This window comes from Alexandromys fortis, unplaced genomic scaffold, assembly GCF_014885135.2.
Source record: "Alexandromys fortis isolate MF-2015 unplaced genomic scaffold, M_Fortis_MF-2015_v1.1 scaffold_6, whole genome shotgun sequence".
Lineage (NCBI taxonomy): Eukaryota > Metazoa > Chordata > Mammalia > Rodentia > Cricetidae > Alexandromys > Alexandromys fortis.
The window spans coordinates 9024337-9051574 of record NW_026067902.1 but is presented as its reverse complement, the minus strand read 5'-3'; the positions used below and the strand labels follow the sequence as shown (position 1 = coordinate 9051574).

The window sequence follows — 27238 nt, the reverse complement described above, 5'->3', positions numbered from 1 at the left end:
TTCTTTGTGACAGTTTAGCTTAGCTTCTCTGCCACCACCCCTCCCTTGCAATGACCTTGGGTGTCTTCTCCAGCACCCCTTGTTTCCCCTAACTACCAACAAAGGTTGGCCAGTGTTTGCTTTGCTCTAACTGAACACCATAGCAAGTAAATAAAGGGATCCTAACTGGTGTTTGGCCTGCATTTGGAGCTTCTCAGTAGGTGCTAACAACTTACTGAATGCCTGCTATGTGCCAAGAATGCATGCTAAGACTGTGTCCTCCTCCCTCCAGGGAGCATACACATGACTATACACAACGGGGAGGGTAAGTTAGAATTAGCCAAATCTGAAATTCCACCTAAAATACTGACAGTTTAACTCAATCCTTGATTGTTTCCAGTCCCAAAAAGACTTGCTGATAACAAGGGATATTTACTGCATATGTTTTTGTGAAGATAGAACTGTGTTAGAATAATATTCATTGAAATATATTTTGAATAGTTTGCACAAAGGCCCAAGAGACAGCTTCCCCAACCCTTAAGGCCACGGTTTGGGAGAACCACTCCCTCACACAGGAATGTCACTCTGTCCTTCCATGCTTTTATTGGTATCAGCAATGGACAAGAACACCCCGGCCCAGCAGCTACCGGTATCAGGCAGACCCTTCAGGGTCATTGGCAACTCTAGTTCCAACCTAAGATCTTGTCTACCCAGGCCATGTTCCCGAATGGGCATGTCCCCGTCTGTCCTGTTTATATGTGTGGATCAGTCTGTCTGAGTGTCTGAGTCGCTGCCTACATGCCCCACCAATCCTTGGTACATGGTAGGGGTTGTTAGAAACATAGCGTGGCTTGCCCCGGTGGACCACAGGGCCCCGGTGTTGACCATGGGAGACAGGGCCAGACACTGACGGTGGCAGGGGACCAGGCACAAAGTTCATTCCAGGGCCACATCCTACAAAAGAACCAGTCATTATCAGAGTAAGTTTCTGACCAGATAGCTCTGCTCCTCTGGGGTAAGTTTCTCTGGTAAGTTTCCCTTCTGCGAAGATGGGGATTCTACTTTGATTCTACTTCCCTTACCACCAGATCAAGAACTGTGAGCAGATTAATGAGTTTACAGGGGCTGTTCCAATCTGAGGGACTAATGTGACTAAGCCCAACTCCCAAGCTCATGTGAACACAGGTGGCTAGGCTGGGGAATGGGCACAGGAGGCTGGGGAAGGTGTGAGCAGAGGCTACAGAGGTACCTACCTAAGTTAGATGGCATCGAGAAGTCCTCCATTGCATTGTGTTTGAAGAATTCATAGGGTGGAAAGGGCTGGCCTTGGGAAAAGGGGGCATCCTGGTGCAGCGGTGGGAACAAGGGAGGTGGGGAGGGCTGAAGAAGCGGGTAAGGAAAAGACATGGGAGGAGGCAAATGGAAAGGTGGGAGCAGGGGCAAGGCCAGCTTCTCCTTGAAGTCTAGAGGCTGCTTATGGCTTCCCTGGAATGGATGATCCATCTCTGGCCAGTCTTCAATCCATGGGGCTAGGAATAAGATGATTGTGTTAAGTTGGCCGGGGATCCCAGGTTGCCACAAATGCTGTCTATCCACACTTCCAGAGCTCTACTCCAGTCTTCCTCATTCCTCTTCACAAGACAAGACTAAATCGTGTTCCTTTTTTTTTTTTTGGCTACTCATGTCTGCCTGTGTTCTGACTTCATGCCTACTCCTGCACAGTGGCTTTATCTTTAGTTTTTCCTTCTTCCCAAGTCATCCTCATAGATCAATAAATTAGTCAAATATATAGATCCAACTCCCCCTTCCAACTAGTCCTCAATTTCTTCTAAACCATCGCAGAGAGTTTTCTACCGTGGTTTTTCCCCTCATCAATTGTGTATTGCCTCTTTTGAATACTTTATGCCTTCAATGCTTTTCCTACTAAATAGAACTGCCTGACAAGCTTAACAAACCACTCCTTTCCAACAGTTCAGCTACATGACATCAACAATACACCCTGTCCTGAAAGCACTTCTCTGTTCTCAACTACTTTTGCTTCCCCATCAGTCTGTTCTCTGCCAACCCCAAGTGTGAGCATGGCTCTGCTGCCTGCTTCCTAGTTTACACGCACATACCCTTTGCTGCTGATGACTCCAAGTTGTGGCTATCACAGGTCAAACAGATCTTCCCTAACCAAACTCACTTGCTCATCTTCCCACTTCAAATCAAGTCTTTAACAATTTTAACTTCCTTTTCCCCACCTTGAGACAAAGTCTCATATTTTCCAGGCTGGCCTTAAACTCACTTTATAGTTAGAGATCCTCCTGATTCATTTCTCAAGTGCTAAAGTTACAAGCATGCACCACCGTGCCTGGTTGTAAATGGTGCTAGAGACTGAATCCATGGCTTCATGCATGTTGCCAACTTCAAGCACTCTACCACCTGAGCCACATCTCCAGCTATTTCCAGTTCTTAGATGGAATCTGAAGCTGTGAAGTACCACAAACTAGGCTTTCAACCTTTTCAAACATTCCTTTATTTACTGAGGACCAATTTTCTCACTAAGCAAAACAAAGGAAATGGAACCAGTACATAATCCATCTCCACCTTCCTAAAGTTCCAGCTCTTAGCTAATAAGCCCTAATGGCAGACTATTCCTGGCCTTTCTGTGTCCCCCACAGCTTCTATTGCTGCAACAACAGCATCTAAGATAACTCATGCTTCCAGTTCAGCAAAGACTGTATTCTTGGCACTGAAGCCCAGCACATCTGTGCTGGTACTGGGCTGGAGGGGATGAACTACCAACAAGTGACCTGATGCAGAGGAGCAGCAAAGGGAGAAAGAAGTCAGGATGTTTCCTTTGCAGGCCGGCAGGGACTAAGAGACTAACAAGCAAACAAAAGATCCGTAGGTCTCAGCAGGGAGGCAATGAGAGCAGTGTCTCAAAACCAAGCTGAAGCAGTGGGACTCTCCGCACCTACAGCAGTGGCTAGAACAGGGTCGGGAAGACTGCACTGGGCCGGAACCAGAGAAGACTGGGACCCTGAGGTAGAGAGGAGCCTGTGAGCTACTGTCCACTAACCATATCACCTAGAGACTGACTTGCAAAGACACTGCAGGTTACACTGTCTCTGCTCTACAGGCTGCTGGCTGGCTGGAGCTCTCACTTCTGCAGTTGATGAGCTTTCCTGGCGCTGCAACACTACTTGGACTTGGACCACCCTTCCTCCATATCTGTCCTCGTGCTTCCTACCTGAGACTACCTACAAAGAGTTTCACTTTCCTTTATCTCACTGAGTATGGTCTTTTGATCCTGGCTTTTTTTGTTGTTGTTTGTTTTGTTTTTGGCTTTTTGAGACAGGATTTCTCTTTGTAACAGCCTTGGCTGTCCTGGAACTCACTTTGTAGACCAGACTGGCCTCAAATTCATAGAGATCTGCTTGCCTCTGCCTCAAAAGTGCTGGGATTAAAGATGTGCACCACCACTGCCCGGCCTTGACCCTGCCTTTTGCAATCAGTACTTGCACACTTACCTTCAAATCGCACAGCTGAATCACATAGCTGAAGAACCAGGAGATGAACAGTCATGTGACTCCTATGATCTAACCACTCCCAGGAAGTGAGAGAGGAATACTCAGGAGCCACCACCATTTTTTCAAAGGATCACCTACTTTCTACAGGTACCTCTGTTGCATTGGTTCTCTGTGCCTTCTGTGCTAAAGGTCCTATTGACATCACTACCCACTCACTCTGTGGCAGATCTTACCTGGGAGACGGTCGTGTTTGGGTAGCTCCACACCCCAGGCATCAGCCACATGGCTCAGAAGTAAGTGTGAGAGGTGGCGGTGTGCATGCTGGTCCCAGTGGACACCATCTCGATGACGGTGATGCACGGCATGACGGAAATGGAAGTGGAGATCCAGGACGTCGAAACAATGGTTCCCAGCTAGTGTAGCACTGTAGAAGTTCCCCTCAACCACATCCTGTCGTAGAGAAACTGCCAGGGGCTGGAGCTAATGGAGAAAGTGAAGCCTCTAAAATGGTCTCCTATTGACCAGCCAGCCACTCTATCCCTGTCCAGAAGGGTCCCACTCACTCACCTCTGGCAGGAGGAAACCCCCAGTGACACGCTCCCCCAAAGGCATTGCCATGTTCCACACCAGCAGACAAGAGTCTGGCAAAACCTGATCCATTCGTACAAACACTCGTTCCAAGTTCTCTCTGTAGCTCTCCATTGGGCAGCGGCCATATCTGTTGGGTAACACAGAGGGTGGGCAAGGGCACAGGGATGTCGCCATACCTCCTCCTCCAACCAGTATTTCCCTTTCCCTCGCCTGAACCTGGAGAGATCCCAGAGGCAGGAGTTGATGATCACCAGGTCAGGGGCAGGTCCGTATGACAGTTCCTTCAAGACGTCCTCAAGGTACTCGGAGTAAACTCGGGTGAGGAAGTAGAAGCGCACAAGGTGGTGGCCAGAGACAGAGCAGAACTGGCGGACCTCTCGGTACTGTGTCCCGTTGTGGAGCTCGCCCAGCTGGCCCCCAGCCACCAGCTGATCCTGTTCAAAGCTCAGCTCCCCCTACCCACCCACCCCCACCCCGATGGTCAGATCCATGCCAGGCAGGTGGTCCTTTTCAGGCCAGGGTCTGCACCCACCCAACACTGGCATGGTTGCCAAGCTTCTCTCACCTTGGCTTTTAACTGGGAGGCTGTGAGCAGTGTGTCTTTCTGGAGCAGAAGCACCAGGTCCTTATACACAGCTCTCTGAACTGCAGGGAGATAGGGATCCTAAGGTTAAGGCAGGCCTCTGTACCTCTCAGAGCCTTCCAAATGAAAGCCTTTTGTTTCCCAGGGTTTGGCTGCTCAAGAGCTGACTTAAAGGAAAAGAAAAGATGAGGTTTAAAAATCCCGGCTCGGTTCTGTCTAGTCAGATGCATCTCCTCTAACCTATATGTACAGTGACCCAAGAGACCCAAGGGGCACAATTAAGCCGGCCCTGTCACCAGGGAAACACACAACATAACCCACAGCTCCTTTTAAGAAAATCATGGAGAGCTACAAGAGATAAAGATGTTACAAGCATGGGCTAAAATAATGCACAAATGATATGCCAGGGCACCCGTGGAAGGTATGTAGGTGAAAAAAAAATACTAGTGTTCTAAAACAGCAGAAAATGGAGAAGACAGAAATGAAGATACGGGGTGCAGACATAAAGAAAAGGCTGCAGATATAGGGCTATGAAATGCTCCTAGAGTGGTCACTCACTGGAGTCCCCCAAAATGACAACGAACTTGTTGTGGAGCAGTTGCTGGACTTCAGAGGCTTGGAAGTGGACCATGGCGCTTCGCAGTAGGCGGTGTGGCATCTTGTTTTCCAAACAGAAGACCATGCTGCCACTGACGCCAGCTGCAGGGAGAGGCCACTAAGCTGAGGGAGGGCAGGGACTCAAGGTAGGTCAGTCTGTCCCAAGAGGAGAGATGCGCGCTGGCCCCTCCCTGGCTGCTCTGAGTAATAGGGAGGAGAGTGGGGCCGCATGGCGCATCCCATGATAGCACCAGCCTTCATCACACTCGGAGGGAAGGTGGAGAGTCGCTTGGACCAAGGGCCTACACTATGGCGCTTCGCGCGAGCAGCGACTCCCTTGCTCCCAGCCACGTGTCAGCAGCGGCCCCGCGCGTGCGCACACATCCGCTCGCGCCAGTTACCAAGTCTCCGGGCTCCAGGGATTCACCGGCCAGTAGGGCAGGCCCGGGCGCCCTGCGCCTTGCCTACGGCGGGCTCCTGATCTAGAGTCATGTTCCCGCGCCTCTGGAGGGCGGTAGGTTCTGCAAAGACCCTGCCCCGCAGAGCCCAGGTGCCCAGGTTAGCTGTCGGTGCGCAGCTCGACGCCCATTGCTCTCCATGCGGGCGTCGCGGTGGTCCAGCCAACGCCTCCAGCATCTGAGCTCCAGGAGGAGATGCTCATGGCTCCCACTTCCGGTCACCCATGTCCCTCCCTGCGCGACCCGCAACGCCGGAGGTGTCAGAAAGACAGCGAGGTTGGCCGCCGTGAAGGATAGGAATCAGGCCTAGGCCCACCAGGGCGTGCGCGAAGCCCGGGTAGGAGCGGAGAACAGAACGATAGCTCAGTGCGGTTTGCCCACAGTGCTGATGGCCGCTAAGGCGGCCTCGCCACGTGACCCCGGACGGGCGGAAGCGGAAGTGCGGCCTGGAGCTTGCGCCAGGCGGGTGTTTCCTAGGCGCTTCTAGCTGCCAGCTGTACCAGAGATGGACTGTTACACAGCGAATTGGAACCCACTCGGGGACTCTGCCTTTTACCGGTGAGCCGCCCGCCGCCCCACCTTCTCGCCCACTGCCTAGCTTACCGTGCTTGTTTGCTGGTTTGAGCCTCCCCCGGCGGAGCCAGCGGCGCTCCCCTCCCCCCCTTCACCACGGGTGCTGACGTCCGCCCCTCCGGCTGCTAGCTCGAACGTCTGCCACTTTACGCACGGTTGCCTAGGGGCAGCAATCTGGTCCTTCCTCTGCTCCAACAGAGGCAAGCTCAGAATACACCCCAATATCGAGGTCTGTCGGCCTCCGGAAGGATGCTCAGATCACGTTGAGGGAGGCCGCCCGCGGCGACCGCCAGTGCCAGTCTCCTTCCGGAAACTGCTGCTGAAGTCAGACCACAGGGGCTCTCAGAGGAGGGCGGGATCGCCACAGCGGGCGGGGTGACAGTACTGACCAAAGCTGAGAGAAGGGGGTGACTAGCCGGCACTATTAATGAAGAACCCTAGGCATTGGCAGCTCACTGAAGTTAGAGAGCCCTGAGCTGTGGGTCTGAAGTAGTAACGTGATTACAGTAGTTAGTGTCTCGTTGAGTTTCTTTCTAAGACAAGGTACAAACTACTTGTAGAACATACATCAATTGGTCAACTTCTGTTTGTCTCCCTGAGCGGCTTCCAGTTTGATCTTAACCATTCTCAAATCATGTTCTCAAATCATGTTCCAACCGCACAGAATTGCAGGCCCTCATCACATCCATGTAGCCTGTTGTCAAATAGTTGTCCAGCCTGTGGTGTCCCATGCCTCAAATTCCAGCAGTCTGGAGATCCAGGCCAGCCTGGCCTGCGTAGTCAGTTCAGGCCAGCCAGGGCAGCATAGTAAGACCCTGTTTTAAAACAGCAACGTAGAAATAAACAAAACCTAATAGTTGCCCAACTAGTTGCAAAATTGTGAAGAATGTTTTATTGATGCACCTGAAGATCACGAAGCCGTTGCATTGGTGTCGTATTTCAGTAGAAGACATTGCTCCTGCTAGTGAGGCTGTTTACCATTCTCATAGCCCAACTCTTAATGAAATTTTGTTGTTCAGAGTGTGATGCATTTCCCAGACAAACGATGCCTTGTAGTAATTTTTAGAGATCTGTTGCATTTGTTTATTCATCATTCCTCCTAGACACAAGTGCAATATGAAAAATGAAAAACTTAGTTGAAATCAACAGAAAATGTTAATGATTTCACCCATTGAAAATATCAGTGAGCAGAGTGTGGCGTCACACCCGTTATCCCAGCCCTTGGCAGGTGGAGACAGGAGGATCAGGGTTAGTAACTGGTCAGTTTGTACTTTACCTTAGAAAGAAAGTCAACAAGTGGCTAACTGCTGTAATCATGGTACTATATACACACATATGTATATAGCCAAGTCAGCTTTGGCTGTATTCATACATTGGAGGCCATCCTGGGCAAGGTGAGACTCCGTCCCAAAACACATGCTTAAAAATCTAAAAACTGAAAATAAAATATTAACTGTTATTTTTAAAGTACTTTTAAATTAGCATAGAAGCAAAAAAGCCTTTATTACAACAGAGCTCCTCCTTTTTATTGTATAAAATCTTAGCTTCATGTATACATAAAGTTTCAAAAGATGTGAGTGTGTCATAGAAGTGGCTAACTTCCCATTACCTGCATTGTACTCATAGAAACAATTAGAAGTGTTAAGCCTTGCTGGAGATGGTATATATGTCCTAGAGTGCAAATAAGTAATACTTTCTGCCAGGTGGTGTTGGCGCATGCCTCTAATCCTAGCACTCGGGAGGCAGAGACCAGCAGGTCTGTGTGAGTTTAAGGCTAGCCTGGTCTACAGAGTGAGTAGACCAAAGCTACAGAGAAATCCTTTCTTGGAAAACCAAAAAAAAAAAAAAACAAACAAACAAACAAATAAGACTTTCTTATATACTGGACGCTATGCTAGGTATTTGTATTTTATGTATACTTTCTTAAGTATCCCACCACATAGAATTGGGAGCATGATTTGCTCTAATTTACTGATGGGGAAGTTGAGGGACAGGAAGTCCAGATTAAGTAACTAAGTAAGTGGTAGCACGTGCCTTTAATCCTAGCAGAGGCAGCTGAACCTCTTGAGTTCGAGGCTAGCCCAATCTACAGAGAGATTGAGTTCCAAGACAGCCAGCACTACACACAGTGTAGAAACCCTGTCTTAAAAAGCCTCGCTCCCCCTTCCCCCCAAGAACAACAGGATGTTGTAGACTCTGTACCAAAACAGAATTTTTGATTTTACATTTTGTGTGTGTGTGTATGTGTATGTGTGCGCGTGCTTGTGCGCATGCAGAACAACAAACGTTTGGAGGTCAGAGGGCAACTTGTAGGGGGAATTGGTTCTCTCCTTTCCACCACATGGAATCTGGGGATTGAATTTAGGTCTTCAGGCTGGCAGCAAGTGCTTTACAAAGCTGAGCCCTCTTGGCCCAGATTGGTTTTTGTTTGTTTTGTTTTGTTTTTGTCCTTTGTTTGTTTTCGAGACAGGGTTTCTCTGTAGCTTTGGAGCCTGTCCTGGCACTAGCTCTTGTAGACCAGGCTGGTCTCGAACTCACAGAGATCCGCCTGCCTCTGCCTCCTGAGTGCTGGGTGGAACTAGCTCTTGTAGACCAGGCTGGCCTCAAACTCACAGAGATCCACCTGCCTCTGCCTCCTGAGTACTGGGATTAAAGGTGTGCAGCACCACCACCCAACCAGCCCAGACTTTTTTTTTAAAACAGAATGCAAAAGCATTTCTAGTTTATTCACCAGTGTGAAATGTTTTAGAACAGGTGCTTGGTTTAGTTCACATTCTCATCCGGACCTAATCTGTGATTCTGGTGAGTGAATGAATGGTGAACAAGTGGAGCCCTTTTGCTGAGTCCCATCTGAAGGGCAGGGGTCTTTGCATTGGATTTGTTTTCTCAAGAACTTGCTGGACTTGGAAAGATAAGGAGAGAAGTGATGGCTATCTCTTACCAGGTTCTAGAAATTTAGCCACTTTAATCCTAAAACTGCAACTTAAGCTGATTCCATTCATTAATTTGACCCCATCTTTGCCAGACTCATTATGTGTCGATGGGTAAGATAGACTATAGAGTCTGCCTTTGACATTCATGGGTCTTACAGCCAGCACGTGACACGGAAGATAAGGACTCAACCTTTGATCCTAGTTATTACGGGGAATACTGAACTTGGGGGTGAGAGGGAGCAAGTAACTTGGGTTCTCAGCTTAAGATGATGAAAAAGGAGAAGTGAATTTGGCCGAGAAGAGGATGGACTGGTGTGTGGTGGTTTATGCTCATGTTTGTGGTATATGTAGGCTCACATGCTCTTAAGAGAAGGTGGAGGGTTGGTGTTGCCCCTCAGGAGCCATTTACTCTGCTTTTATTGTTTGGTTTTTTTTTTTTTTTTGAGACAAGGTTTCTTTGTAGCTTTGGAGCCTGTCCTGGAACTCACTCTGTAGACCAGGCTGGCCTCAAACTCACAGTGATCCATCACAGAGATCTGCCTGCCTCTGCCTTCTGATTAAAGGGATTAAAGGCGTGCGCCACCACAGCTCAGCTTTACTCTGCTTTTAAAGATAAGGTCTCTCACTGGACCTTGGGCAGGGATCCGCCCATCTCCACCTTCCCAGCACCCCACGCCTGGTATCTTATGTGGTGCTGGGAATCAAACTCAAGGTCTCACACTTTTGCAGCAAGCACAGTAGTGAATGAATTAGCTGTGTCCCCAGTCCCATGAACTTGGATTTGAACACATTGAGTTTCAGGCACTTTAGAAATAGTTCATTTGTAAAAGGAAGAAGAATGACAATACATTTTATATCCCCGGAAATATTTATTCTTGTAGTTTTTCTTTTCTTTGTTTTTCTTTCTCTCTAGACACTGGGTAGTCCTGTTATTTTTTAAAAGGGAGGAGATTATTTACTATTATTTTTAGATTTATTTGTTTTATGTATGAGTGCTTTATTTGCACTTATGCCTACAGGCCAGAAGAGGGAGGGCATCAGATCCCATTGTAGATTGTGGTTGCTGGGAATTGAACTCAGGACCCCTGAAGAGCAACCAGTGCTCTTAACCACTGAGCAATCTCTCTAGCCCCAGACATGTGGTAACATGTGGGTGCTGGGAATTGAACCTGGATATTCTCTGCAAAAGCAGCCAGTGCTCTTAACTGCTGAGCTGGCTTCCCAACCTTTTTTGTGTTTTGTTTGTTTGTTTGGTTTTTTTGTTTGTTTGTTTCTGAGATAGGCTCTCATATAGCACAGGATGACCTGCCTCCATCTACCAAATGTTAGGGATATAGGCATGTGCTGTTGTACCTAGATTATCCAGTACTGGGCATTGAACCCAGGGATTCATACATGCTAGACAAGTGTTCTACCGTCTGAGCTACTTTCCCAGCCCTTTATCTGAACCAATTTTTAATTACTGTCCAATAGTGTGGAATATATTTACTGTGGTGTACAGCCAGTTTAAATTTTCTCCATCTAACAAAACTGAAATTCTGTACCTATTAAATTGAAATTCCTCATTATACAAATACTCCCCTTTCTCTGTATTTGACTATTCTAGGTTATTCATGCAAGTGACATCTATCATTTGTCTTTTCGTGACTGGATTATTTAACTTAATATTATAATATCCCCAAGGTTAATGTTATAGCATATATCATAATTTCTTATTCTTTAAGGCTGAAAGATTTTGTTGTATGTACGTACTGCATTTTTCTTATCTGTTCTGTCAGTAAGTGACATGGGTACAAATGGGCAGAATGGAGGACAGCGGCTCAGAAAAGCCTGCAGGTGGTGCAGATGTCATGAGGACAGGCAATGTACTCAATATAAAAGGCTAGCTACATTTTTGAAATCTTGTCAGGAGCAGTAAATGGACCCTGGATTCTAGATTCTAATACCAGGAGACCATTAGACAAAGCAGTGTTGCTGTCATGCCTTATCTCTGGAGAACGCTGCTCCCGTAAACACGTGTGTCTGTGTGTGTGTGTGTGTGTGTGTGTGTGTCTTTAAAAGGGTTAGTTGAGTACATGCTTAGTTTGTGGGAGGAAATGCAAGAAATGAATGAACAAAAACCCTCTTTCAGACTCTGTTTCTGTTTCACTTCTTCTGGGTGTATATCCAGAAATAGAATTACTGGATTGTCTGGGAGTTCTGTTTACATTTTTAGAGCTGCCATACTGTTTTCCACAGCAGCAGTTACGCCATTTTACAAACCAGCTGCCATACCCTTGAGTAGCATTTAGTTTTGAGTCAATTGGAGACACAGGATTTTGAAAATGATAGTGGCCCCCTTTAGGATTGCTCCCTAATGTTAGACCTGATATATTCCTTTCCAGAGCGTCTCCAGCCTGTTACACACAGGGCTCTTTTCACACCATGGTGGACAGTGCTTCCCCAGAAGTTTGCCTGCATAACCAGAGGGTCTTTACCAATTACTGCAGGGGCTGGAATGGAGGCTATGAGAAGTACTAGGTTTCATGGTTCCCAGATTAGAATCTAGGATCCGTGTATTACTGCGCAAGAGTTTTCCATTTCTGGGATGTGAGAATGAAAGAAGGATATAACTAGCCTTCTACATTGAGGGATGGCCTGTCCTCATGAAAGCTTTACCCTAGGCTTTCCTGAGAGGCTGCCCCTCCACTCTGCACATCTGTTCCCCATGCCATCCAGGAGGCATGTGTTGTCCCCAAGAACACTGTCTGCCTTGAAGGCTTTGGGAGGTGATCTGTCCATTGTTGCTTTCCTCTCCCCTGCCTTCCTCCTGCATAGTTAGTTCCTTTATGCCAGTCACTTCTTCCTTCCCTCCTGGTCTTTGTAGCTGCCAAACCCCTGGACCGCATTCAATGACTGCAAGCTTTGGCCCAATGGCTTCCTGTACTTCCCAGCTCTTGCTGCTTTGGGGGCAGCATAAGTGAGCACTTGGCTTCACAGTTCCGACAATTTATTTATTTATTTATTTTGGATTTTTCGAGACAGGGTTTCTCCGTAGCTTTTGGTTTCTGTCCTGGAACTAGCTCTTTGTAGACCAGGCTGGCCTCGAACTCACAGAGATTCGCCAGCCTCTGCTGGGATTAAAGGCGGGTGCCACCACCACCCAGCCTAGTGACAATTTGTATTCAAGTGATTACACCCCCCCCCCTTAGCCCTTCCCTGCCTCTCTCACCCCTCCAATGCCTGTCCAGAACTGCTCTACCTCTACAGTATTGAATTCAGACAGCTTTGAAACCCTCTCAAGCATGTAGAATCTGCTACAGACATTTTTTTCCCCTGTATCTAGGAGGACAGCTATGGTCACACAGTTCATTTTTGTTCTTGTTTTTTCTCTAACAACCTTACTCTTTTGTCCTCTGTCATACCTGACTATATAGAACCATCTCCTTGGATCTGTGCCGAGGCTGCAGAGTGCTAAGGTTCCACAGTGGGCAGGTTAGTGGTACTACAGAGCAATGTTCCCAGTTTTATCTGGACTCCTGTGTCTTGTCTCGTGGAGTCATCTTATATTCTCCATAAAGGCTCAGTGTGTGAAAGATTACATGATGAAACAATTGTGAATGATTCAGATACTTCAGAAATCCTGAAAATCAGTGTCCTTGCACTTTCTCCTGTATTTCACCTTGTGCATTCCCGAGAACTGAAGGTCATTGCATGGAAAGGCCTAGGTTTCACCTGACTACCCTGTATAATCATGCACCTGTCCCTTGTCTTATGTATACCGTATCCTGCATAAAAAGTACAATGAGAACGGGAAGAAGATAAAGGCTAGTGTGTACATACATACATATCTATAACTAGTATAGAGAAAATGTGCAAAGTGACACCAGTCTTGTATCTATTATCAGTCATAAAAGGTCACAGTTGCTACCTGCAGCTTTCAGCTGCTCCTGCGTATCCCCTATAACTATGCTCCCAGCCAGAACATCCTTTGTCCTTGTTTCCTCCCCAGTAGAGTGACCAAGCCTTCCTTCTTCAGTCATGCTGCTGTGTTTGGTTCTTAAAGTTTCTCATTGACTGTTGCTATTGGACATGAAAACCCAAAGAGATGCCACAGAGCAGCCCCCAGACTTTAGGCATAGTCCTTCCTGCCCTTTTAAGAAGAATAGCCCACTTTAGTAAATTAAGCCCCCTTTTTATGCCTGTTGTCAGAACAGCTCAAGGTGGCACTCTTACCTTCCAATTCAGTAAATCCATTGTCGCCTCTCCTGATAGACCCATTAGCCCCTAGAAGACTCAGCTCTGCAAGCCAACAGACCGCAGTTTCCAGAACAAGAAGCTACTGTACTTCTACCCTTCGATCCAGGTCTCATGTGTTCTGTGGAGAAAACTGCCTCTTGCAGTGGTTTCTGATCCAAAGGATAAGGCAGAATCCATTCTTAAGGGTAGTTTGACTTCCAGTTAGTGCTTACTTCATTATCTGTTAACTTGGTGCTGTGGTCTGGATATAAAATATTCCCCATTAACTGTGTATGTTTTGGAGGCTTGGTTGCTAGCTAGGCTTGAGGGGAAGCAGTTAATCATGGGTCTCTGGCCTAATCAATGCTTTCATCTGTTGAGGGATTCAAAATTGAAATAGTGTTTGAAGATTGTAGAACTGTGGGAGGTGGGGCCTAGTTGTAGGAGGTGGGTATCTGGAGGCATACAGTGAAAGATGTATCTTGTCCCCAGCCCCTCCTGTTTCCCTGCTTCCTGACTTTCATAAGCAGCCACTGCCACATGCTCTTGTCACCATGATGTTGTGCTTTGTCTCACAGCTGAAGTCTGACCTTGTACTGAAGCTTTTTATAATGCCTTAGTTGCTTTTCTATTGCTGTGAAGAGACACCATGACCAAGCCAGCTTATAAAATAATTGGGGACTTGCTTACAGTTTTAGAGGGTGAGTCCATATCCATCATGACAGGAGGCATGGCAGCAGGCATGCAGGCATGGTGCTGGGGCAGCAGCTACAAGCTTACATTATAATCCACAAGTTGGAGGCAAAGAGAGCAAGACCGTGGCCCCAGAGACACATCTACAACAAGGCCACACTTCCTAATCCTTTCCCAAACATTTCCACCAACCAGGGACCAAACATTCAAATATATGAGCCTATTGGAGCCATTCTCATTCAGCCCACTACAGATTCTGTGAGCCGAAGCAAATTTTTCTTCCACTGAGCTCTCTTACGTCTCTATCATAGCAGCAGACAGCCTGACATTTGGTTGCTTCCTGTGGGGGTTAGAATATATGGCAAGACCAATCGATTCTGTGGCTCAGAGCTGACTTCTTAACTCTGTGTTAGAATATGAGCTCATTGAGGAGATGCAGTGCCTTGAAGATTTCTGCAATAGTGAATAAAGCAGTCTATAAGTCAAGAGATTCTGAGTGCTGACAAATGCATAATGGGCAAGAAAGGTGAATCTACCCATATGTTTCTCTGTTCCAATAAGAACAAATCTCTGCCTCTTCAGAGCCCAGTGCAGATTGGACCCTTGAAAATTGTGCCATAGTGGGGATATATTTTAAACACTCAGCATTGTGTTAGCCAGCTCAGCCTTGGACAGGGCAACTTCCATCACATCTTCTGTGAATGAGATTATAATAGGGTTTTCAGGTTGAGGGTAGCTGGTTCCAGAGATGACAGACAAGCTACTTTGACCAGGAAGAGAGGCTCCAAAATGGTCAGTTTCATCTGGACCTAACTACATACCCCTATTTAGGTTTCAGAATCCCATTGTTTCCTGATCAGTACCCTAACTTCCACATAAAATATGGTATGTTGGTAAACTCAGCTGTTGTGATTAAAATTGTGTTGATTTTCAGTAATAGCAACTGTATAGCTACAAGAGATTATCGTAGACCTGTCAAAGAAGCTTTCTGCTCAGGTCATGATTAGTTAGTTACCAGTCTAAGCAAGGTGTGAACATACAAGAATGGAGAGAAAGGGACAGTTGGGAGGCCTGGAATACAGTATCCTTAAGGCAAGTCACACCCAAAGTCTGGATGTACAGCATATAAAGGCTAGAAACATACTAGTATACAAAATATGTATATAGCCAGATATGAAGGTGTACAGACAAGTGGATGGCCGATATGAACAGAAAGCTTGGAGTGTAGTGTCTGCAGAGAGCCCTGAGAAAGTAATCAGGGCCTAGGCAGCATTTTCCAGATGTATTCACATTAGTGGAGTTGAGCGCCACCACCAGGTATCTTTATACCCAATGGCCACAGGCAGCAACAAGAAAGCATTCAAATTCTTGTTCTGTGTGTTGGTCTAGTGTTCTTCTAGCGCCCTCTACTGAGAAAGTCACATTGGGCTTACTGAAAGAAGGCTTGAAGGATTAAAGGTCATTGTAAACCGTGAACATTTTGAACTGAATGGCCGTCGGTTTGTAACTGGCACACTAGGTCTGAATGAAAAATATTTTCCCCATATTTTCATTCAGTGAATTTAGTAATGAAACATCAAATGTATATGTATTGTAAAATTTAAAATTTTCAAGCCACTATGTGTCTCAGCATGAAGGAGATAGAAGCAGGAAGATCAACTTGAGTTTGAGGCCAGTCTGGGCTACAGGGTAAGACCCTGTCTAAAAACAAAAATTCCAAAACTCTGATGTTCTAATTCTTTGTTTTAAAAGATTTATTTGTTTTTATTTTATGTGTATGGATGTTTTGCCTACATGTATGTCTGTGTACCGTGTGCATGCCTAGTGCCCATGGAGGCCAGAAGAAGGTGTTGGATCCCCTAGAAATGGAGTTACAGACAGGTGTGAACCACCATGTGGATGCTGGGAACAGAACCCAGGTCCTCTGCAAGAATGGCCTGTGCCCCGGGCGATGGTGGCGCACGCCTTTAATCCCAGCAGAGGCAGGCGGATCTCTGTGAGTTTGAGACCAACCTGGTCTACAGAGCTAGTTCCAGGACAGGCTCCAAAGCCACAGAGAAACCCTGTCTCGAAAAAACAACAAAAAACAAAACAAAAAAAAAGAATGGCCTGTGCTTTTAACCACTGAGCCATCTCATGTGGGTATAATCTCTCTCTCTCTCTCTCTCTCTCTCTCTCTCTCTCTCACTCACTCACTCACTCAAAAATGTTTCTTTTAAAAAGGACAGCTGGACCAGGCTAGGGGATGTAGCCCAGTTTTTAGAGTGCTTGCCTGGCATACTTGAAGTCTTGGTCTCAGTCCTCAGCACCACATAAACCGGGCATGGTGGTATTTGTCTGTACTGCCAACCTCCAGGATGTTTTGGACCAGTATGAAGCACCATCTTTATCATGCTCAATTTCTGGATCTTTTCTGGACGCTGTTTTCTTTCATTGATGTGTTTTTGGTTTTGTTTTAGGTTTTCGTTTTTGAGATAGGGTCTTACTATATAACCAGTCTGGCCTTGAACTTTTAGAGATCTGCCTTCCTCACTCTCTCAGGTACTGGGATTAAAGGTGTGCACTACTGTGCTTGACTCTTTTTTTGATAATTATTTTTATTATTTCTAAAGTATGTGTAGGGGGTACATGCATTGTGAGTACAGGTGCCCTCAATGCAGATGAGGGAATTAGGTCCCCTGGAGCTAGAGTGACGGGGTAGTGAAGGAGCTCGGGTTCTCTGTATGAGTAGTATGAGCTTTTTAACTGTGACCAACCCTCCAGCCCTTCATCTATTTTCTTATTTCTATCCCCAAACAGCAGTTTTAATTAGTTTATATAGTATGTTTTATATCTGATATACATGATATACATGGATTACATGTGTGTATTATATTTTTGTGTTTTTTATTGTTTTTTATTTATTTATTTTTTATGTATGCAATAATCTGTCTGTGTCTATGCCTGCAGGCCAGAAGAGGGCACCAGACCCCATTACAGATGGTTGTGAGCCACCATGTGGTTGCTGGGAATTGAACTCAGGACCTTTGGTAGAGCAGGCAATGCTCCCAACCTCTGGGCCATCTCTCCAGCCCCGTGTATTATATTTTTGAATGCTCTTAAATAGCTTCCACTATTTTGTTTCAAAGAGTCCCTTTTCCAACCATGAACTTTAGAGTCAATGTATACATTTCTGTAAAGAAATATTAGTTGTGCATTTGTGGGTCATCTTACAAAATTTATTCATGTCTTCTATTATCTTTGAGGAAAATTTGGTATGGTTTTATTGCATTTTTCATGAAGCTTATTCTTAAATATCTTAAAAGTTTTATTGCTATTAAACTAGAATATTTTATTTTTTAATATTAATTTATTTTATTAAAGACAAGGTCTGTGTATCCTGATTTATAAATTTTAACTTTTAAAAGATTCTAGTTGTGCCAGGCATAGTGGCTCATGTCCTCAATCCCAGAATTTGGCAGAAGCAGAGGCAGGGGACAGAGGGCAGAGGGCTAGAGGGGCAGGGTGCAGAGGGTAAAGGGGAAGAGGGGGCAGGCAGGGGTCAAAGGGCAAAGGGGCAGGGTGCAGAGGGTAAAGGGGAAGAGGGGCAGAAACAGAGGCCGGAGTGATATCCGTCCAGTGATAGCATGTTTCAAGCCTCAACTCCTTATCATTCAGCATGCATGCATACACATGCGTAGGGTTGCAGTCTTCCTGTCCTGCCTGTGATTTCATCATTTCCCATAAGCCAAGATTCACAGAACACCATCAGCCAGACCCTCTCTAGCTCTATCTCATTGAAGAGCTCATTTTGGGTATCTTTCAGGCACTGTCAACTCAGTACTTCTACAACTGGCTTCATCTCTAATTCTAGTTTGACCCCTAAACATAAAGAGCACAATATCATTAATCACTGGAACCGGAAATAGAAGAGGTCTCCTCTGAAGGTCTCACTTTCCTACTGTTTCCAGCCAGAGCCAGCACCTTACCTTAGCATCTTTTCAGTGTCTTGTACGTGTCCTGTGCATCTCAGTTGTTCCTACCAATATTGTATATTTGCCTCAAAAGTCACATCCTTCCTTGTCAATACCCTGCGCTACCTCACCTGTAATTCACAGGCCTCTGTAATATGGTCAGTCTCTAGTCTCATCATTCCCCTCTCTGCCTCCTGCGTGCGTACGTGCGTGTGTGCGTGCGTGCATGTATGTATGTCTGTATGTGCGTGTATAAGAGGACTCTCCTTCACTACCTGCAAAGGACAAATGGCAGCTTTAGGCATTCCTCTGGGGCTTATTCTGTCTAGATATAGAATCAAGAGGAAGCTAATCTCTGTTTATCTCTGTGCACAGGAAATATGAACTGTACAGCATGGACTGGGACCTGAAGGAGGAACTCAAAGATTGCTTGGTGGCTGCTGCTCCCTATGGAGGTCCCATTGGTATGTTGCCCCTCTGCTACTACTATTGTATTGTGGGATCCCGGGGTATGGTTCAGGTTGTTCTCTGCCAGTTCACCTTGCTAAAATGCTTTTAATTTGGGTCCTCATGAGGCTTGATTTCCCATGGGCTGGGCGTGAGGAACTAATCCAAGAGGCTTACCTCACCTGGGCCCTGAGGATCTAAGGCAGAAGTCCCTTCTCAAAATGCAGCTCTGCTACGGAACTGTTGGAGAAAAGAGAAAGCTGCCAGCGTGCGGCCAGTACTGGAGATCTACTCTGCCTCTGGCATGTCACTGGCCACCCTGCTGGTAAGCACAGGACCTGTCCCTACAGTGTGATGGGCAGGGCAGGCTGACTCCAAGGAAAGCCATAGGAACCTCTTTCCTCTGCAGTGGAAGAGCGGGCCTGTGGTGGCCCTCGGCTGGTCAGCGGAGGAGGAGCTGCTCTGTGTACAAGAAGATGGCGCAGTGTTAGTTTACGGGCTTCATGGAGACTTCCGGAGGCACTTCAGCATGGGCAATGTAGGAGCCACAGGAGCCTGAGGAGGGAAGGTGGACCTCATCACCTGCAGATTTCTTAACCCATGGTCCCTTTTGCTAGGAGGTGCTTCAGAACCGAGTCCTGGATGCCCGGATCTTTCATACTGAGTTTGGTTCTGGGGTGGCCATCCTCACAGGGGCCTATCGCTTTACCCTGAGTGCCAATGTGGGTGACCTCAAACTCCGTCGGATGCCAGAGGTGCCAAGTAAGCCTTAATACTTACGAGAGCTCTTCAGTACCACAGATGTGCCTCTAGACTAGGACCAGCAGAGACAGACACTGTGGACTCTGGTCATTCCAGAGTATCCTCTTGTCTGCCACAGGTCTACAAAGTGCACCCTCATGTTGGACCACACTGTGCCACGACCGAGTGGCACACATTCTTCTGGCTGTAGGGCCTGATCTTTACCTCCTGGATCATGCCACCTGCTCCACAGTGGTGAGAACCTAAGTGGGAATGAAATGGAAGAGCTGGCCAAGCAGTGGGAAGGCACTGGGAAGTTAGTTTATCTGGTTTCCTTCCTGCCCCTGCTCCAGACACCTGCTGGCCTAGCCCCAGGAGTGAGCAGCTTCCTACAGATGGCTGTATCCTTCACATATCGTTACCTGGCACTCTTCACAGACACGGGCTACATCTGGATGGGGACAGCGTCACTCAAGGTGTGGTTCTGGAGCAACAAGGGAAGAGCTATTGTGGACAGGGTCATGGCTTTTGAACAGCAGGATGACTGCTGGGACAGGGTCATGACAAGCTGTGCCATTTCAGGAGAAGCTGTGCGAGTTCAACTGCAACATCCGGGCACCCCCAAAGCAGATGGTCTGGTGAGGAGGCATCCTTTAAGGCTGGGCTTAGGACATTGTTTCCTGGGATAACTTGAGTCATCCTGCCTTCTGTTCAGACTCTAAGTGGAGCTTTGGCATTCTCTTCTCTGCCAACCCTTAAAGGAAACCGTGGTCCTCTGTGGGCCACTTGACTGGTAGTGCAGAAGTGACAGGGGAAACAGATGGGCCATTATGTAGCCAGAGAAATGGGCTAAGGGACACAGCATGTTCAGGGCCCTCCAAGGAAAAGGGGTGTAAGCAATGATGTAGAAGACATGGCTCTGATGTCCTGAATGTCCCGCATGTGTATATGATGTTGTCTATAGGTGTAGCCGTCCTCGAAGCAAGGAAAGAGCTGTTGTGGTGGCCTGGGAGAGACGGCTAATGGTGGTGGGCAATGCACCTGAAAGCATTCAGTATCCTTGGAACGCTTCCTGTGTGGGCTGGAAGAGGGAGGGAAAGGGGAGTTGCCCTGTCTTTGAGTAGCCGCCTTGACTAAACTCAGGTTTGTGCTAGATGAGGACTCTTACTTAGTGCCGGAGCTTGATGGGGTCCGCATCTTCTCCCGCAGCACCCATGAATTCCTACATGAAGTCCCAGGTGAGGCTCCCACAAGAGTAGTGTTCCTGACCACAGACAATGGCCCAAAATAGGATCTGGGTATTAGGGGCAAGACTAAGAATTTTCATGCTTCATCACTACTCAAAAATTCCTCCCCTAGTGGCCAGCGAAGAGATCTTCAAAATTGCCTCAATGGCCCCTGGAGCACTACTGTTGGAGGCCCAGAAGGAATATGAGGTAAGTCTGCCCGACTTCTAAGACCCCAGGATGTTCTCTCCGGTCCTCTTTCTCACTAGACCAGCCTCCGCCCCTGCCTGAGCACCCATGATATGCTAGGGGCCACCTGGCAGGGGAGGGGTTTAGGTAAGATACTGACTTGAGCTGACAATGGCTAGCGCATTTAACAGACTGGGAAGGGCAAGGCATCCCTACTGTGCCCAGGCTCAAGTTGGTGCTACTATTAGGAAGTATCAAGCACCCCCACCCCATCCCCACACAATAAGCAGTCATGGGCTCCTCCAGTAGCTTGAGTAGATAGGGTCTGTTCGGCCTTTCCAAATCATTTCCATTTAAACTACATAGTCCCAAGAGGCTAGGAGCCACAGTGAGGTATTCTATGTGATGCTCCATCTTTGGGCCTCCTCCCACAGAAAGAGAGCCAGAAAGCAGATGAGTACCTACGGGAGATCCAGGAGCTGGGGCAACTCATCCAGGCTGTGCAGCAGTGCATTGAAGCTGCAGGACATGAGCACCAGCCAGACATGCAAAAGAGTCTGCTCAGGGTTGGCCTGAAGGGAGTTTTGGGGGAGGGTGTGCTGGGAATGGGGTGGGTTAGGCAGCAAGGGAAGTTCTTCTCCATTGCTCTTTGGATCTTTTCAGGCAGCTTCCTTTGGAAAGTGTTTCCTTGACAGATTTCCACCTGACAGTTTTGTGCGCATGTGTCAGGACCTGCGAGTGCTCAATGCTATTAGGGACTACCACATTGGGATCCCTCTGACCTATAGCCAGTATCCTCATACATACTGTGAGGGTGTTTACAGCTGGGCATGGTAGGGAAAGGGGCAGGAGAAGTGGTCTGCAGATCCCTGGCAAACGGGACTATGTCAACTGGATCCTTAACCAAGGAAAATACAGATATAAGCAGCTCACCATCCAGGTGCTGTTGGACAGGTACAGAAGCTTATGGGTGCAGTAGGAGGGCAAGGGTGGGTGGTATTATAGTAGTGGGACCCTGTGGGCACTACTCCTCACATGCCTTTTAGGACTAGGAGGATAAGAAAGTCTGAGGTCATTTTACCTCACTTTGCCTCAAACCTTGTGTCCCTTACTCCCTTGTCTGCCAGGCTTGTATTGCGGAGGCTTTACCCCCTAGCTATTCAGATATGCGAGTACCTGCGCCTTCCTGAAGTACAGGGTGTCAGCAGGATCCTAGCCCACTGGGCCTGCTACAAGGCAAGGATATGGGATGTGAGGTAACCTTAGGCCCTGACAACATAGAAAATACAGTGCATGGGAGTAAAGGGTGGGTTCTGATGGAAGTCCTGTGGGATTGGGCAGGTGAGGGGTGACATCCAGACTTGTATGACACCCACATGTATACTCACAGGTGCAGCAGAAAGATGTCTCAGATGAGGATGTAGCACGGGCAATTAATCAGAAGCTGGGTGACACGCCTGGTGTTTCATATTCTGACATTGCTGCACGAGCCTATGGCTGTGGCCGCACTGAACTAGCCATCAAGGTGTGATTATGTTACCTTCCCCAGACACCCCAGTGTGGGGGTTTCAGGCCCTTATGCAGGTGCCTCTCTTTGTCTTCTACCCTACCTTGCAGCTACTTGAGTATGAGCCACGATCAGGGGAGCAGGTACCTCTTCTCCTAAAGATGAAGAGGAGCAAACTAGCACTGAGCAAGGCCATTGAGAGTGGGGACACTGACCTGGGTGAGCAGGGTGTGGGTGAGGGCCAGGTAGCAGTAGGATGATAAGGTGAGTGAGCCCTGTGACGTGCAGAGCTGGACTGGAGGCCCCACCCCCGACCTACTTTATCATCTCACAGTGTTTACAGTGTTGCTACACCTAAAGAATGAGCTAAATCGAGGAGACTTTTTCATGACTCTCCGGAACCAGCCCATGGCCCTGAGTTTGTATCGACAGGTAGGTGTGGGTGAAGGGGGGGACACGGTTGGAGCCTTCTGAGCCCGTGAGTTGTCTTTGCTGACTAATCTGCCTATGGCCCAGTTCTGTAAGCATCAGGAGCTAGACACTCTGAAGGACCTTTACAATCAAGACGACAATCACCAGGAGTTGGGCAGCTTCCACATCCGAGCCAGCTATGCTGCTGAAGAGGTCTGTGGTGCAAAGGGAGGGTGAGGTCTTTGGAGTAGTTGCTGTTTGGTTCTTTTGCCAAAGCCTAGCTCTCTGCATTTGGTTACACCCTCTCTGGTCTTAACTGTTGAGGGGATCTGAGACCAAGAGGCAAGGATATGACACTAATTTCAAAGGAGCTAGCTATCTTCTCTAGGCCTCCAGAGGAATGCCCCTAGTGGGTAAGGCTGACTCTGGGCACAAGGGTAGAGAGAGGCAATGCTAATGTGTTGTCCTCTGCATACCTTTGTCTGTGTAGAGAATTGAGGGGCGAGTAGCAGCTCTGCAGACAGCAGTTGATGCCTTCTACAAAGCCAAGAATGAATTTGCAGCCAAGGTTTGACCCCCCTTTTCTGAGAGCTCCCTATCCTGCCCTCTTGGCCTTTCTTCCTTGGCCTTCATCTCCAACCTGCCTCATTCTGGTCTCCAGGCCACAGAGGATCAAATGAGGCTCCTCCGACTACAGCGGCGTCTAGAAGATGAGCTGGGGGGCCATTTCCTAGACTTGTCTCTGCATGACACAGTTGCCACTCTTATCCGTGGAGGCCACAACAAGCGTGCAGAGCAGCTGGCTCGTGATTTTCGAATCCCTGACAAGAGGTAGGTAAGGATCCTAGATGCATGTAGTTCCAGGCCCACTTGCCTTTCCTGCATACCTATGTTGAGTCCAGCTTTCCTGCAGGCTCTGGTGGCTAAAGCTGGCTGCCCTGGCAGATCTGGAAGATTGGGAGGAGCTGGAGAAGTTTTCCAAGAGCAAGAAATCACCGATTGGCTACCTGGTGAGGTGCAGGGATCCCCCTGAGAGTAGTCCTGGGAGAAGGCCAAGCAAGAAAAATGGGAATGGTGGCCATTTGTTCACCCATTCCACTGTCCTGTGTTCTGTGCCATGTGAATGTGGGCAGACACATACTGTGTGGGGAACTCTGGAAGACAGGCCAAGCCTGCCTCCTACCTCATGGTGGACAGAGGTGCTTTATCCAGTAAAGACTACAGGGGGCACTTGTGCCTGAGGGTGGAAGGGGCTGGGAGGGCTATCTTTGAGGCAGTAGAAGACATTGAGGAGATGCTTCAGACATCTGGAGGGCAAATTTCATAGTGGCAGACTGAGAGAAAATATAAGACCTGAGAAGCCAGAGGGCAGAAACACCTACCTTGGTGGTGGGAGTGGTGGCGGTAGAACAGAAGCATGAAGATGATTCTTCTCATGTTTCTAATAGACCTTTGGTTTAGTTGTTTCTGTTACAAAAATGGTGAGCGCCATATTTTGCACAGGTTGGAAGGGGACTAGGTACACTGGCTGTATATAAAATATCTGTACAGTGTGTCCTCTGGGATTCTGCTCCTAAGAGAGAGAGGAAAGGGGCCTAGTTTTTGTCTTCTCTGTCTCGTGAAGCCCTTTGTAGAGATCTGCATGAAACAGCATAACAAGTATGAGGCCAAGAAGTATGCGTCCCGTGTGGGCCCTGAGCAGAAGGTCAAGGCTCTGCTCCTTGTTGGGTAAGTCACATGGAGGCTTCTGTGTGCGCTAGCTGGAGTGGGCTGTAAGAGTGGGCTGTGCCCTGAACACCCCAACACACCTCCCTTCTGTCAAACCACAGGGACGTGGCTCAGGCTGCAGATGTGGCCATTGAGCACCGGAATGAAACAGAGCTGAGCCTGGTTTTGTCCCACTGCACCGGAGCTGCAGATGGGGCCACAGCTGACAAGATTCAGCGGGCCAGAGCACAAGTCCAGAAGAAGTGAAGTGCCTGCCTTTTAGGGGGCTAGTTGTAACCCAGGAATGTCCAGATGTAAATAAATTTTTAACAATAATTCAGAATAGTTGTTGTATGCTGTCTAGCCTAAGAAAAGCATGCTTGAGGCAGAACCTTTTAGCCACATATGCAGCAGAACACCACATATTTTATTGTATTGAGGCTGGAAATAGGAACTTATCAGAGAAACCTGTTCATTCACATAGTTACCATAGTTGCTCTCTCAGAAGCAGCCTCATACATAGCCTGGAGGAAGGTCTGGAGAGAGATGGCATAAAATCTAAACACCAATCCAGGAAGACCCACACCAGAAACCATTACATGCATGTGTGTGTTCTCACAAGAACCATACTATATACTTTGTCATTATTTCATTCATTCCTCATGACAGTTCTGAGATGTATAACATCCTTCTCTTTGTAGAAAAGAAAATTGAGAACCCGAGATTGGTAACAACAAATACGTTATAAAAGAACAATTTGGGCTGACAGGATGGCTCAGCAGCTAAAGGCGCTTGCCAGCAAACCTAGCAACTTGAGTTTATACTTCCGTCCTCTGACCTTTACCAACATACACACACACACACATACACACTAAATGAATGGGTGAGTGAGTAAATAAAACTGAATAGAGATCAATAAGGATTTGGAACCTAAGCTTGACTACACCAGGCTAGAACCGCAGTCAGGCCCTCTGAACTGGGAAGACTGAGGCAGGTCCTCTAAATTGCCCTGTAGTAAAGATTGGAGGATAGATAGGAAGCCCATGATCATTCCATTGTCAAGATTGGAGGAAACACCTTTGAGAGCCTTGGCTATTGGGCAGTACGTAATGAGCAGTTCTTGGGTAGTTTCTGAGTTTGGAGAAAACAGGAGTGGAAGATCATCTCAGTTCTGTCCAAGAGCTGTGACCTGGAAACCCCTAATCCCATCCTACTTCAGTGAGCGCTAAACCTCCAGTCAACAAAGCTTTAGCTTTCTGCCTGCTGTCTGCAGCCCCGACTGTACTCTAGCGGACTGCAGCATCACCACTGTAATGATGCTTCCCCCCCCACACACACACTTGTTAGCAGGAAGAAACCAAAGCCTAAGAAAAGGACCTCACCAGAGCTTCTGACATTTCCCCCTTTAACACTCCTAGTCCTAACTATCTTTGCAAAGTACAGGAGAGGCTAGGCATGGTGGCATATTCCTGATATCCCAGTACTTGGAAAGCTGAGGCAGGGAGATTGCTGTGAGTTCAAGACAAGCATAGGAGATATACAAGACCCTGGCTCAAATAAATAAATAGGTAAATAAATAATGGCTGTGGTAGTGCAAGACTGAAATCCCTGTATTTATGAGGCAGAGGTAGGATGACTGCTACCAGCCTGGGCTATCTAACAAGTTCCAAGCCAGCTAGAGCTACATATCAAGACCCGATCTCAAAAAAACAAAACAAGAAAGTCTGGGCTTAGTAAGGTATCACTTCCTTTATTCCCATCTAATTTGCAAATGCAGTTTTGTGAAAATCCTTCAAGAAAATACATTTCATTGTGAAACAACTACTTACTCTGAGAGCAGTTTGTTATATGGGTCAAGAAGGTGGGCAGGATTCAACAGCAATGCTCTTAGCTCTGGATATTCCTGAAAGCTCAAAGGCTGAGGGGGACTTGGTGGCTGGGGACTGAAACCACCTGAAGGCTTGCTCATTTTTATGTCTGGCTGTGGACCAGAACAGCTACAGCCCGGCGCACCTAACAACCAAGGGCAAGTATGCTCTGCGGGTAGCCAGTGGAATTTGTCACCTTTCTTAATCTAGCATTGAAGTCCAGCCTGTCCCACCACATTCTGTCTGTAGTCTTCCAAACCTCCCTCACCTATTGCAACAGGAAATAGTCTCACCTCTTGATAGGGAGTGCAAGGTTCTGGGAAGATTGTGGTCCGTTTGAGGAGTCAGTTTGACTTAATCTTCTCTTGGAACAAGCAGACACCTCCAGGGAAGGAAAAGGACCTCTAATTCTGGACACATTCTCTCCCCAGTCAGCCTCACAGGTCTTTACTGCTCGCGTATCTCCTGATGCCCTTTGGAAGATTGCTGCAGACATTTGAGCTCTTAATGAAAAGCAGTTCTTTCTGGGAAAGAACTAGCCAGTGCTTTTAGAGTGTACATGATAAAGCCTCGCTCCCAAAGTAACATGCAAACAGTAAACAGTATACCTGAAATCATAGAGATATACGAGAAATTACAACAATGGCATATGGACACAGTTACAATCTCATAAAAAGTACATGTATAAAGCACTGGACTTGTCCATAGGGAGAGTTATTAAAGATTAAAAGCAGAGGACTTTGCATGAATGCAGCACATACCAGCCAGCCCAACTGAGCCCTTGTCATCTTGACACACAAACATCACTGTTAAGCCATAACCTTTCCTTTTTCATACACTATATTTTGATCATGTTTCCCCTTCCCAACTTCTCCCAGGTTCTCCCCACCTCCCTACACATCCAACTTCATGTTCTTTCTTTTTCTCTCCCTTAAAACCAACAAAAGCAAAAAAGGAAAATCAAGACAAACTAAAAAAAAAAAAAAAAAAAAAAAAAAAACCAACACCAGTAAGATAGAAAATACTAAACCAAAAAGTTCATCAAAACA

General features: G+C 47.2%; 2 protein-coding genes across 8 annotated transcripts; one reads left to right on the top strand and one right to left on the bottom strand.

Annotated features, from left to right (window-relative positions):
* Positions 1-559: 559 nt before the first annotated feature.
* Positions 560-6594, bottom strand: Pced1a (PC-esterase domain containing 1A). Of its 3 annotated transcripts, none has more exons than XM_050133905.1 (8): positions 6451-6594; positions 5227-5367; positions 4651-4730; positions 4302-4540; positions 4062-4212; positions 3728-3974; positions 1233-1508; positions 560-933 (listed from the first exon to the last, which is right to left on the bottom strand). In XM_050133905.1, exons 2-8 carry the CDS (start codon positions 5348-5350, stop codon positions 686-688), a joined length of 1365 nt encoding a protein of 454 aa, XP_049989862.1. In that variant the 5' UTR covers positions 5351-5367; positions 6451-6594; the 3' UTR covers positions 560-685. The 3 variants fall into 3 exon arrangements, with proteins under 3 accessions (XP_049989862.1, XP_049989856.1, XP_049989852.1); XM_050133899.1 differs by having other exon boundaries at positions 6327-6587; XM_050133895.1 differs by lacking the exon at positions 6451-6594 and adding an exon at positions 5667-5815.
* On the top strand, positions 6149-24664 carry Vps16 (VPS16 core subunit of CORVET and HOPS complexes). Of its 5 annotated transcripts, XM_050133868.1 has the most exons (24): positions 6149-6281; positions 18469-18557; positions 18768-18865; positions 18950-19078; positions 19158-19302; positions 19421-19536; positions 19635-19757; positions 19864-19919; positions 20246-20335; positions 20425-20519; positions 20641-20717; positions 21131-21262; positions 21360-21487; positions 21615-21650; positions 21824-21932; positions 22087-22221; positions 22314-22422; positions 22538-22635; positions 22720-22827; positions 23105-23182; positions 23276-23445; positions 23528-23624; positions 24239-24342; positions 24444-24664. In XM_050133868.1, the coding sequence occupies exons 1-24, from the start codon at positions 6229-6231 to the stop codon at positions 24586-24588; spliced, it is 2520 nt and encodes an 839-aa protein (XP_049989825.1). In that variant the 5' UTR covers positions 6149-6228; the 3' UTR covers positions 24589-24664. The 5 variants fall into 5 exon arrangements, 3 of the variants coding, with proteins under 3 accessions (XP_049989825.1, XP_049989832.1, XP_049989844.1); XR_007590339.1 differs by lacking the exon at positions 24444-24664 and having other exon boundaries at positions 23517-23624; XR_007590340.1 differs by lacking the exon at positions 24444-24664 and having other exon boundaries at positions 23276-23449; positions 24239-24286.
* The last annotated feature ends 2574 nt before the right edge of the window (positions 24665-27238 follow it).

Bases quoted from the DNA above. Each gene is read 5' to 3' on its own strand.
- Vps16 (XM_050133868.1), top strand. From the start codon at position 6,229: ATGGACTGTTACACAGCGAATTGGAACCCACTCGGGGACTCTGCCTTT. The intron at 19,537-19,634 runs GTGAGAACCTAA...CCCCTGCTCCAG, and splicing joins ATGCCACCTGCTCCACAGTG to ACACCTGCTGGCCTAGCCCC. The intron at 22,222-22,313 runs GTGTGATTATGT...CCTACCTTGCAG, and splicing joins GCACTGAACTAGCCATCAAG to CTACTTGAGTATGAGCCACG.
- Pced1a (XM_050133905.1), bottom strand. From the start codon at position 5,350: ATGGTCTTCTGTTTGGAAAACAAGATGCCACACCGCCTACTGCGAAGC. The intron at 4,731-5,226 runs GTGAGTGACCAC...ATCTCCCTGCAG, and splicing joins TGTCATTTTGGGGGACTCCA to TTCAGAGAGCTGTGTATAAG. The intron at 1,509-3,727 runs GTAAGATCTGCC...TCTTATTCCTAG, and splicing joins CAAACACGACCGTCTCCCAG to CCCCATGGATTGAAGACTGG.